Genomic DNA, 12,503 nt, shown 5'->3' with positions numbered 1-12,503 from the left:
GGTTTGATTCCAGCCTTAAGCAACTGTCTGTGTGGAGTTTGCACGTTCTCCCTATGTCTGTGTGGATTTCCTCTGGTTTCCTTCCACGGTCCAAAGATGTGCAGGTTAGGTTGGATTGGCCATGTCAAATTGCTCATAGTGTGCAGTTTTAAGTGGATTAGCCACGGAAAATATAGGGTGGAGGTGGTGGGTCAGTGAGGAATGCTCTTTGAAGGGTTGGTGTGGTCATAATGGGCCAAATGACCTGCATCCATGCTATTGGAATTCAATGAATTCAACACTATTCAGCCTGTCTAATTTGCTCTGCCATTGAGAATAATTATGGCTGATCAGCCTTTAATCAAGCCTTTATTCCCATAACCCTTTACACCGTTGATAATCAACAACTTATTAAGCTCAACTTCAAATATATTTAAAGACTGAGCTTGCATAACCTTTTCTGATAGCTTCACTACTCTTTGAGTTAAAAAAAAATTACCTTTATCAATTGTCAAGGGTCCACATTGCTTCAGACTACTATAGGTGTCCTGGTAACCATTTTCCAAGATGAAGCCTAGAGTAGACAAGTTGTTTTAGGAGCCACCCAATACAGTTGATGAACTATAACTGCTGATATGAGACTGAGCATGCTTGCCTGAGGGAAGACGCTGGCATTGGAACATTTATCCAATATTGCAGGATTTTATGGAAGCATCACGGAAGGCAATTCATTTGGGATTTGCTACACAATGTACATGTTCCTGATGCATTCAGAAGGACAGTTACTACTGTTGCCCTGCAGACCTTGAGCTTGGTGCTAAGGTTTGAGGCCTTTGTAGTCAAACATTCTCTTCTTCTGTCAGCCAAAGGCACACTGGAGGCAATGTCTGCCTTCAGTGAAAGGCATGAGAACTGAGCCACATTATCCACTGTGGATACTGATAGTTGAGAGACAATGTTGTGAGCATGAGTAGGTTAGTTGAGGATCTTTCTTTTCCCTATGTTTAAGGCTAAGGCCCATTTTCTCATACTTTCACAAATACGTCAGCAACTGCAGCTGACCTAGCCTTTGAGCAAGGAAACTGATAACTATTGTCTGAGTACTGGAATTTGCTGGCAGAGATTAAGCTGGTCTTTGTTTTGATCTGAAGTGATGCTGATTGAACAGTTTCTTGTGTGTCCTGGAGAAAAGCTGCATTCCAATTGGAATCTTCCTGGATTTAGGGTGGACTGTTGTAGCAAGGAAGATAGAGAAGTGACTGCTTGATCCCAGTTTGCACACCTATGGCAGATCCATTGGTGAGTATTACAGTTTGCATATCTCAGGCTTGTCTTGCTGTGAAGAACAAATCCATCATGCTTCTTGATGGACTGAATTTGCATTGTGACTCTGAAAGGAGATTTTTAGCCTCGGGGAGGAAATAATGGGGGAGGAGTTTTGCAATTACCTTCTCTGTGGTGGACAGTAAAAAGACCCCTCTGTAACTACTATTTTCAGTCTTATTTTCTTCCTTGAAGATTGTCACACTTAAGACATCTTGGAGATCCTCAGTGTGCTCTCTTCCTTTCAGAAGAAGGAAGGAGAGGAGGTCATATCTTTGTACCAAGAGTGTTGTACTGTCATGTTTCAGCATTTTGACATCTACACTTGGGCACTGGTTAATTCTCAATAGTCAAACAGTCTTTTTGATTTAGTATGGTTGTTCTGATGTGAAGGTAACATGCTGCAAGAGATAATTGAGAGTATTCACATCAAGGACATCCTTGAAGTGCTCCTTCCAAGAAGTGTTGATTGTTTTCTTGTTCTTATACAGTCATAAAGTCATAGAAAAGTATAGCACAGAAACAGACCCTTTGGTCCAACTTGTCCAAGCTGACCAGATCTTCTAAAATAATCTAGTCCCATTTGCCAGGACTTGGCCCATATCTCTCTATAACCCTCTAATTTATATACCCATCCAAATGCCTTTTAAATGCTACAATTGCACCACTTCCTCTGGCAGCTCATTCCGTATATGCAACACCCACTGCGTGAAAACATTACCCCTCAGGTCCCTTTTATATCTTGCCCCTCTCACCTTAAACCTATGCACTCTAGTTCTGGACTAACTTACCCCAGGGAAAAGACTTTGGCTATTTATCCTATCCATGCCCCTCGTGATTTTATAAGCCTTTATAAGGTAACCCCATAGCCTCTGACGCTCCAGGGAAAACAGCTCCTGCCTATTCAGCCTCTCCCTATAGCGGCACGGTGGCACAGTGGTTAGCACTGCTGCCTCACAGCGCCAGAGACCCGGATTCAATTCCCGACTCAGGCGACTAACTGTGTGGAATTTGCATGTTCTCCCCGTGTCTGTGTGGGTTTCCTCCGGGTGCTCCAGTTTCCTCCCAAAGTCCAAAGATGTGCAGGTCAGGTGAATTCGCCATGCTAAATTGCCCATAGTGTTAGGTAAGGGGTAAATGTAGGGGTATGGGTGGGTTGCGCTTCGGCGGGTCGGTGTGGACTTGTTGGGCCAAAGGGCCTGTTTCCACACTGTAATGTAATCTAATCTAATCTCAAATCCTCCACCCTGGCAACATCCTTGGAAATCTTCTCTGAACCCTTTCAAGTTTCACAACATCCTAATTACAGAATACCATTGGATCATTGGATGCTTTGGCCATAACTCTTCCAAATTTGCCTCCAAACCACTCACCATTCAAACTTTGAAATATTTTCAATTCCTTCATGTGGCTGAGTCAAAATCTGAAAACTTCTCTAATGGCATTGTGGGTGTACCTGCACCAAATGGACTGCAGCAATTCAAGACAACAGCTCATCTTCTCAAAGGCAATTAGGGGTGCACATTAAATATTGGCCCACCAAGCCATGCATGGGCAATGTCAGTGCATCAGTACAAAAGGTGAGGCTGAAGAATTTGCAACAAATTTCAACCAGAAGTGCTGAGAGGTGGTCTATCTTGAGTTCCCCAGCATCCGAGATAATGTAGGTTCAGCCAATTTGATTCACTCCACATGATATCAAGAAATGGTTGGAGGCACAGGAAGCAACTTTTGTGTTTCTCTTTGTTTTTCAACATCCTCTGTGTTTGGCCAGCCATAGGATTAAGGTCCTCTCCCGACTGACCAATTCAACATTCAACCCTGAGCATAATGCCATCTGGGTGCCAGTTCATCTGTAATGTTCTTAGAGTAGTAATTAACCTGCATTATCCTTCTAGGCCAGTTTACTACAGCAAACATTAGTATTCTGTTCTCTCCTTTTTTCATACAATAAGCTGCTGTTCAAAGTTCAAACTTCAAATCTCAATTACAACTCACAGTTCCAAACCAAAATTGAGAAAAATAAAAGAAAAGTAAAAATAAAAGAAGGTCTCAACAATAGCGTCAGAAGTAGGGATGTTTGCTGATGCTTGTATAATGCCCAGCACCATTTGTGACTCCTCAGCTACTGAAAACGTCCATGTCTAAATGCAGCTTGATATGGAATGAGATCCAGTCTTGGGCTGATAAGTGGCAAGTGACATTTGTACCACACAAGTGCCAGGCAAAAAACATTTTCCACAAAAGAGAATCTCGCCATCAATATTCAATGGCGTTCAAATCACTGAGTCTTGCACTATTTACATTCTGGAGATACCATTGGTTCAGTTCAGTTTTTAATCAATCAGACAAATGAGGCATCGTGAACAGGTCAAAGGCTGGGAATTCTGCCACAAGTAACTCACCCTTTGTCTCCTCAAAGCCAGTTTACTAATTACAAAGCACGATTCAGGAGTGTTCCCCACTTGCCCAAATCAGCGTAATCTCAACAAAACTCAAGAAGCTCAGCTCCAATACAAAGCATCTTGCATAAGTGGAAACACATTTAACACCTTCCACATTTACCGTCTTCATCACCAAAGCAAAGTAACAGATGCAAGATGCACTGCAATAACTCACTGAGACCTTTTCAAATGAGTTCCTTTCCAAACTCCTAACTTCTATCAGCTAGAAGGACAAGGCCAACAAATGCATGAGACAGTCACCACCAGAAAGTTCTCCATCAACTTGGAAATATATTACCATTTTGTTGGGATAAAACCTTGGAACTTGCTATCTAATGGCACTGTGTGTTAATCTGCAAGAGCCCAGCATATCAGTGCAATAAAAAGGCTGAAGTATTCTCAACAATCTTCAGTGAGAAGAGCCCAAGTGCCCTTGGCCTCCTCCCATGGTCTCCAGCATTGTAGAAGCCACTCTTCAGCCAGTACAATCCACTTCATGTGATATCAAGGAACAGTTATTGTAAAGGCCCTAACAACACTCCGGTAATAACACTGAACACTTGACTTCCAGAACTTGCCATATCCTCAGTCAAGCTATTCCAGTACAGCTCCAATACTGACATCTACCTGATAATGTGGAAAATTATCTAACCATGTTCTGTGCACAAAAACAGGACAAATCCAACTCAACCAGTTACCAACCTATCAATCTACTCTTGATCATCAGTAAAGTGATAGAAGTTATGTCATCAACACTGCTATCAAAGCAGCACCTACTCAGCTTACTGACACCCAGTTTGGGTTCCTCCAGGGCCATCTAGCTCCTGACTTCATTACAGTATTACAACATTGGCAAAAGGGCTGAACCTCAGAGATGAGATTGACTGCCCTTGACATCAATGGTGTATTTGACCAAGAATAGCATCAAGGCGTCCCAATAAAACTGGAATTAATGGGATTCAAGGGGAACGCTCTTTGCTGGCTGAATTCATATTTGGCACATAAGAAGTAGTTGTTGGAGGTCAGTCATCTCAGCTTCAGGCCATCTCTTTAGGGTAGTGTCCTTAGCCCAATCATCTTCAGCTGCTTCATCAAATGGCATTCCCTCCTTCTGAAGAGGGGATGTTTCCAATGACAATTGCATAATGTCCAGCACCATTTGCTACCCCTCAGATACTGAAATAATCCATGTTCTAATATAACAGACTTGGACATGATCCAGGCTGAGGCTGAAAAATGGCAAGTAACATTCATGCCATACAAATACCAGGCAATGACCAACACCAATAAGAAATAACCTAACCATGACCCATGGACACTCAATGTTGTCCTCACTGAATCCCCCACTATCAACATCCTGAGAATTACCACTGATCAGAAACTCAACTGATCTCACTATATAAATGCAATGCTACAAGAGCTGGTCAGAGTCTAGGAATAATACAACAAATAATTCATCTCCCCAGAGCCTGGGCACCATATACAAAGTACAAGGCTGGAATGTGATGGAATACTCCCTACTTGCCCTGATGGGTGCAGCTTCAATAACACTGAAGAAGTTTGACACTATCCAGGACAAAGTGGCATACTTGATTGGCACTACATTACATGCCCTCCCCCACTGATGCTCAGTAGCAGCAGTGTGTACTATTTATAATTTGCACTGCAAAACTTCTCCAAAGATCCATGGACAACACTTTTTCAAATTCACAACCACTTCCACCTCGAAGGACAAGGGCAGTAGGTACATGGGAATACCGCCATCTGCAAGTGTTTCCAAGCCTCTTACCATCCTAACTTGGAAATTTATTGTTGTTCCTTCACTATCACAGGCAAGCAGGAGTATTAGGGGACTTGAAGGTCAGAAACATAGGCATTTCTGGGGCTGAAAATGAGATTCCAGGATGGTGTGTTGTCGCCCTGGTGCCAGCGTCATGGATGTCTCTTAGTGGGCACAGGATATTCTGAAGGGGGAGGGTGAGTAGCCAGCGATTGTGATCCTTATTTGTGCAAATGACACAGGCAGAAAGGAAGATGGGGTCATGCAAATGTTCAGGAAGATAGGAAAGAAATTGAAAAGTAGGATCTCCAGGGATATAATCTTGGAATTACTTCCTGTACCAGTGAGGCTAGAACTAAGAGGATGGTATGGCTGAACTTGTGATGAAAAGGCTGGTGCAGAAAGGAGGGCTTCAACTAGGTGGATCATTGGGATGTCTGCTAGGGCAGCTGGGACCAATACAAAAAAGGTGGATTGCACCTAAACTGGTATGGAACCAATATCCTGGTAGGGAGGTTGGCAAGTACTACTCAAGAAGGTTTAAACTAATGTTGCAGGGGCTGGGAACCAGAGCAGTAGGTCAGCAAGTAAAATGACTGAGGAGGAGTCAGAGACTAAGGTCAGTAAGGCTAAGAGAAAGAATAACAGTGAGAGGTTGTCTGAAGTGTAGTTGTTTCAGTGCAAGGAGCATGATAGGTAGGCAAATTGAACTTGGAGTCATGGTGCCATAGCCAGAGATGTACAGCGTGGAAGCAGACTCTTCAGTCCAACTCATCCATGCTGACCAGATATCCTAAATTAATTTATTCTCATTTGCCAGCATTTGGCGCATATCCCTCTAAACCCTTCCTATTTATATACACATCCAGGTGCCTTTTAAATGCTCTGATTGTGCCAACTTCTGTCACTTCCTCTGGCAGTTCATTCCAGACATGCACCATCTTCTGCATGAAAACATCGTCCCTTAGGTCCCTTTTAAATCATTCCCCACTCACCTTAAACCTATACCTTCTAGACTCTTCTACCCTGAGGAAACGACTTTGACTATTCACCCTATCCATGCTTCTCATAATTTTATAAACCACTATAAGGTAACCCCTCAGCCTCTGATGCTTTAGGGAAGATAGCCCCAGCCCATTCAGCCTCTCCCTTTGGTTAAATCCTCCAACATCCTTGCAAATCTTTTCTGAACCCTTTCAAGTTTCACGACAACTTTCTTCTAGCAGGGAGATCAGAATTGAAAACAATCTTCCAAAAGTTGTCTAGCTGCAACATGACCTTCAACTCCTTTACTCAATGCACTGACCAATAAAGGCAAGCATATTGAATGCCTTCTGCTCTACCCTGGCGAAATTGAGGACCCAGATGCTGGAAATTAGAGTGAAGATTAGAGTGATGCTGGAAAAGCACAGTGAGTCAGGCAGCATCTGAGGAGCAGGAAAATTGATGTTTTGAGCAGGAGCCCTTCATTGGGAATCAGATTCCCGATGAAGGGCTCCTGCCTGAAACGTTGATTTTCCTGCTCCTCGGATGCTGCCTGACTCACTGTGCTCTACCCTGTCCACCTGCAACTTCAATTGCAAGGATTGATGAACCTGAACTCCAAGGTCTCTTTGTTTGGCAACACTGCCCAGGACCTTGCCATTAGGTACATAAGTCCTGCCCTGATATGCCCTACAAAAATGTGACACTTCACATTTATCTAGATTAATGCTACCACTCCTCTGCCCATTGGCCCATCTGATCAACATCCTATTGTACTCTGAGGCAGCCTTCTTCACTGTTCACTACATCACCAATTTTGGTGCCATCTGCAAACTGATTAACGATATGTCCTGATATTCTAAGTATGTCAAGAGCAAAAAGAAGGTTATGTGTTGGGCGTGCTGAAAAACATTAAGATAGACAAATCTCCAGCACCTGATGGGATCTACCCAGAATGCCGATAGAGGCAGATGAAAAACTGCTGAAGTTTTATACAAAACCTCTGTATCCTCTTCAGTCAAAGGTGAGGCCCTGAAAGACTGGAGAATAGCCACTATTGTTTGTTTATTTAAGAAGGGCAACCAGGATAGTCTAGGGCATTAATCTTCGGCCCAACAAGTCCACATCGACCCTCCAAAGAGCAACCCACCCAGACCCATTCCGCTACATTTACCCCTTCACGGGCAATTTAGCATGGCCAATTCACCTAACCTGCACATTTTTGGACTGTGGGAGGAAACTGGAGCACCCGGAGGAAACCCACGCAGACATGGGGAGAATGTGCAACCTCCACACAGACAGTTGCCTGAGGTGGGAATTGAACCGAGGTCTCCGGCACTGTGAGGCAGCAGTGCTAACCACTGTGCCACCCAGGGAAGGGCAGGGAAGGTTGTGTCTTACAAAATTAATTGGTTTTTTTTGAAGACGTGACAAAAAATGATTGATGAGGGCTGAGTGGTAGATTTGTCTAAATGAATTTTAACAGGGCTTTTGAGATAATCACCTGACATAAAAGATGAAGTCACAAGGGACTCACTGTGAGCTGCTAAGATGGATACAAAACTGGCTTAGTCATAGAAGACAAGAGTATCAGTGGAAGGGTGCTTTTCAGATTGGAGATCTGTGAATAGTGGTAGCCCACAGGCATCAATGCTGGTACCGCTGTTGTTGAAACATATATATCTCAATGATTTGGAGGAGAATGGAGGTAGCTTGATTACTAAGATTGCAGGTGACACAAAGCTGAAGGGAGCTCAGGACAGTGAGGAGGATTGCCAGACGATAAAACAGAATATAGATAGACTAGAAATTTGGTAGAGAAATGGCAGATGGAGTATAATCTGAACTAATGCAAGGCAACATACTTTAGGGAAGATAGCCCCATCCTTCATTTGATGATTGCTAATGCAGAGTTTATGCTCAAAACATCGATTCCTCTGCTCCCCCGATGCTGCCTGAGCAGCTGTGCTTTTCCAGCCCCAGATTCCACCAGGAACATGCAGACCCTGAATCCTCATAAACTCACTTCTGAAAGCCTCCCACTAACCTTTGCCTGCAAACAGCTTCTGCCAATCAACTTTTGAAAGTTCCTATCTAAGACCATCAAAATTGGCCTTGCAACAATTAAGAACTTTAGTTTGTGATTCAGACCTATCCTTTTCCAATGCCATCTTAAAACAATTGGAATTATAGTACCTGGTCCCAAGAAGTGCTTCCCTACTAACACTCCTGTCACTTGCCCTGTCATATTTCCCAAGACGAGGTCAAGCTTTGCTCTTTCTCTACTAGAGCCACTGACTTACTGCATGAGAAATCCTTCCTGAACACACTTAACAAATTTCTCTGTATCCAAGCCCTAAACATGATAGTAATCCCAGTCAATGCTAAGACTGACATAGCGTTAAGTGCTTGGACGTAGAAAAAGTTGCTGTGTTCAGTCTTGTCTCAGTACTGCCGTGATCTTTTCCAAAATCAAAAACACAACTCCCCCTCCTCTTTTGCGTCATCTTCTCTCCTCCCTATAGCATCTGTACCCAGAAACACTGACTGGCAATCCTGTCCCTCCGTCAGCCATGTTTCTGTAATAGTTACAATATTCCAGTTCGATATACCCAAACATGTTCTGAGTCCATTTGTTTTACCTGTTAGGCATCTTACATCGAAATAAATGCAGTTGAACCAAGGCTTCCATGGCTTTCTGCTGTGGTCTTGTCTGCCATGTCTTGTACTGAGATTACCAACACGTCCTTTAATATTTAACTTGCTCTCATTAACCTCGGTACTGTACTCAACCTTCACTTCTGTCTCCCTACTGCTTTACATCCCAGCCCCCATGGCAGACTGGTTTAAACCCTCCCAAGTGGCACTAGCAAATCTCCGAGTCAGGATATTGGTCCCCCTCCAATTAAGATCAGCTCTGTCCCAATTATCCAAGTATCTCAATCCCTGCCCCTGCACCAGCTCTCAAGCCATACATTCGTCTGTCTAATCTTTCTATTCCTATTCTTGCTAACACATGGCACCGGAAGTAGTCCAGAAATTATTACCCTTGAGTTCCTGTATCTTCACCTAACTCGTTATAATCATTCTTCAGGACCTCATCTCTTTTCCTCCTAATGGCATTGATATAAATATGTATAATGACCTCTGAGGGAGATTGGAAAAACTTTGTTTTCACTTGAATATTAGAGGCTGAGGGGTGACCTGAAAGAAGTTTACAAAATTATGAGAAGCAAGGATGGAATGGATAGTCAGACTCTTTCTCCCAGGATAGTAGTGCCAATTACTAGGTGATATGAGTTTAAAGTAAAAAGGAGTGAGTTTAAAGGAAATATGAGAGCCAGGTTATTTTTTTTACACAGAATGAGGCAAGTGCCTGGAATATGCAGTCATAGAAAGTGTTGTAAACAATGCAACAGGAAGATTTAAAAGGCATCTTGACACATATATAAATAGGCAGGGAATAAATGGATACGGGCCATATAGAGGCGAAAGGTTTTCATTTAGAAAGACTTCATGTTTTGGAGCAGTTTTGGTGGGTTGAAGGGTCTATTCCTGTGCCATACTATTCTTTGTTCTTCTTTGTCATTGGGTTAAAGTCCTGGAAATCTCTCCAGAATGGCATTGTGAGTCTACCTATTGCACATGAACTGCTGAAGTTCAAGAAGGCAGCTCACCACCACTTTCTCAGTAGCAAACATAGATGGCAATAAATGCAGGCCTGGTCACAAGTGAAAATGCAACTCTACTCTCCTTCAGAATGGACACAAACTCTGTCATGTTTACTCCTATAGAGCATCATACTTTGTCATTGAAACTTGTTTACCAGATTTTGTTTTTTTCACATTTCTCCATTAAATTTTATTCAAAAAGAATCAAGGAAACAGGCAAAGAGTACATTAAAAATACTGCAAATCCTACCTGTTCAAGTTGCAGAAAGTAATAGCAGGAAATTCAATGTGCTTGACATATTTTATTGTAACAGATGTAGATGTTGGCCAGCTGAAGTAACGAATAAAACACTGGGTGATTTGCGAAAAGACCATAATTACACAGCCAAGAACGACGGCCATCCAGAAAATCCTACGAATTCCAGGTTTGCCTTGCAGCGCATTTTGTAAACCATGAAAAGACGTTGATGTTGCAAACTCATGATTGAGATGTTGAATGTTCCGCATGGATGGTGACATTCTTTTGAATAAAATAGACCAAATCTTTTTCAATATGCCTAAAATGGTGCAAACAAAAGATAACAGTCATGGTTTCTTTCCAAACTTAAATGAACTCATCAATTCTGTTGATGCAGGTGAAGAGAAGGTTTCTAATTGCTAAAGAAAGTGCGCAGTCAAAGAGTGTGGTGCTGGAAAAGCACAGCCAGTCAGGCAGCATCTGAGGAGAAGGAGAGTTGAAGTTTCAAGCATAAGCCCTTCATCAGGAATGCCCAAAGAGGCTGAGAGATAAATGGGAGGGGTGAGGCTGGGGAAAGGTAGCTGGGAATGTGATAGATAAATGATAGTGGGGGGTGAATGTGATAGGTCAGAGAGGATAGGTGGGAAGGAAGATGGACAGGTAGGACAAGTCAAGAGGGCAGTGCCTAGTTGGAAGCTTTGATCTGCGATAAGGTGGGAGGAGGGGAAATGAGGAAACTGGTGAAATCCACATTGATCCCGTGTGGTTGGAGGGTTCCAAAACGGAAGATGAGGCATTCTTCCTCCAGGTGTCGGGTGGCCAGAGTTTGGCAGTGCAAGAGGCCCAAGACTTGCATGTGCTTGGCAGATTGGGAGGTGGAATTAAAGTGTTCAGCCACAGGGTGGTGGGGCTGTTTAGTTATGCATCACAGAGATATTCTCTGAAACATTCTGCAAGTTGGCATCCTGTCTCCCCAATGTAGAGGAGACCTGATCGGAGACAGTATATGATGTGTGTGGAAGTACAGGTAAATCTCTGTGAAAGGATCCTTTTAGGCCTTGGACGGATTTGAGGAGCAGATTTTGCAGGATTTGCACTTGTTGCAGTGGCAGGGGAAGGTCCTGGGAGTGGAGGGTAGGTTGGTGGGGAGGTTGGACCTAACAAGGGAGTCATGGAGGAATGGTCTCTCTGGACGGCAGATAGAGGTGGGGAGGGAAATATATCCCTGGTGATGGGGTGTGTTTGTAGGTGGTAGAAATGACGAAGGATGATGTATTGCATCTGGAAGTTGGTGGGATGGAAAGTGAGGACCAGGGGCGTTCTGCCCTTGTTGCAATTGTAGAGGTAGAGTTCAAGGGCAGAGGTGCGGGGCCTAGAGGAGATGCGCTGGAGGCCATCGTCAACCACGTGGGAGGGGAAATTGCGATCTTTGAAGAATGAGGCCATCTGCGATGTTCTGTGATGGAATTGGTCCTCCTGGTGTAGGTGCGGCAGAGGTGGAGGAATTGGGACTAAGAGATGGTGTCTTTACAGGAGGCAGGGTGGGAGGAGGTGTAATCCAGGGAGCTGTGGAAGTTTGTGCATTATAATAAATGTCCGCGTTGAGTCGGTCACCAGAAATGGAGATGGAGAGGTCCAGGAAGGGAAGAGAGGTATCTGAGATGCTCCAGGTGAACTTGAGGTCAGAGTGGAAGCTGTTTGTGAAGTTGATGAATTGTTCATGAGGGAGCATGAGGTGGCGCCGATACAGTCATCGATATAGCTGAGGAAAAGGTGGGGAATGGTGCTACCACTTTGGTCTGGAGGAAGTGGGAGGATTTGAAAGAGAAATTGTCGAGGGTGAGAGCCAGTTCAACCAATCAAATGAGTACACATGCACTAAACAACCCCATTGCCCTGTGGCTGAACACTTTAACTCCTCTTTTCATTCCACCAAGTACATGCAAGTTCTGGGCTTCCTCCACTGCCAAACACCCCACCCAACGTCTGGAGGAAGAAAGCTTCATCTTATGCCTTGGAACCCTCCAAACACATGGGATCAATGTGGATTTCACCAGTTTACTCATTTCCCCTCCCCACCTTAT

At 43.7% G+C, this 12,503-nt stretch overlaps 1 protein-coding gene across 1 annotated transcript in view; it reads right to left on the bottom strand.

Annotated features, from left to right (window-relative positions):
- The window catches only part of LOC140485461 (acid-sensing ion channel 5-like), a 227,722-nt gene extending 217,022 nt beyond the window's left edge, over positions 1-10,700 (bottom strand). The window contains exon 1 of the mRNA XM_072583664.1: positions 10,432-10,700. Coding sequence (XP_072439765.1) covers positions 10,432-10,700 — 269 coding nt within the window. The remainder of the gene's footprint in view (positions 1-10,431) is intronic.
- Between the last annotated feature and the right edge of the window lie 1,803 nt (positions 10,701-12,503).

This window comes from Chiloscyllium punctatum, chromosome 14 (genome assembly GCF_047496795.1).
Source record: "Chiloscyllium punctatum isolate Juve2018m chromosome 14, sChiPun1.3, whole genome shotgun sequence".
Classification (NCBI taxonomy): Eukaryota; Metazoa; Chordata; class Chondrichthyes; order Orectolobiformes; family Hemiscylliidae; genus Chiloscyllium; species Chiloscyllium punctatum.
This window is presented reverse-complemented; position numbering and strand designations above follow the sequence as displayed.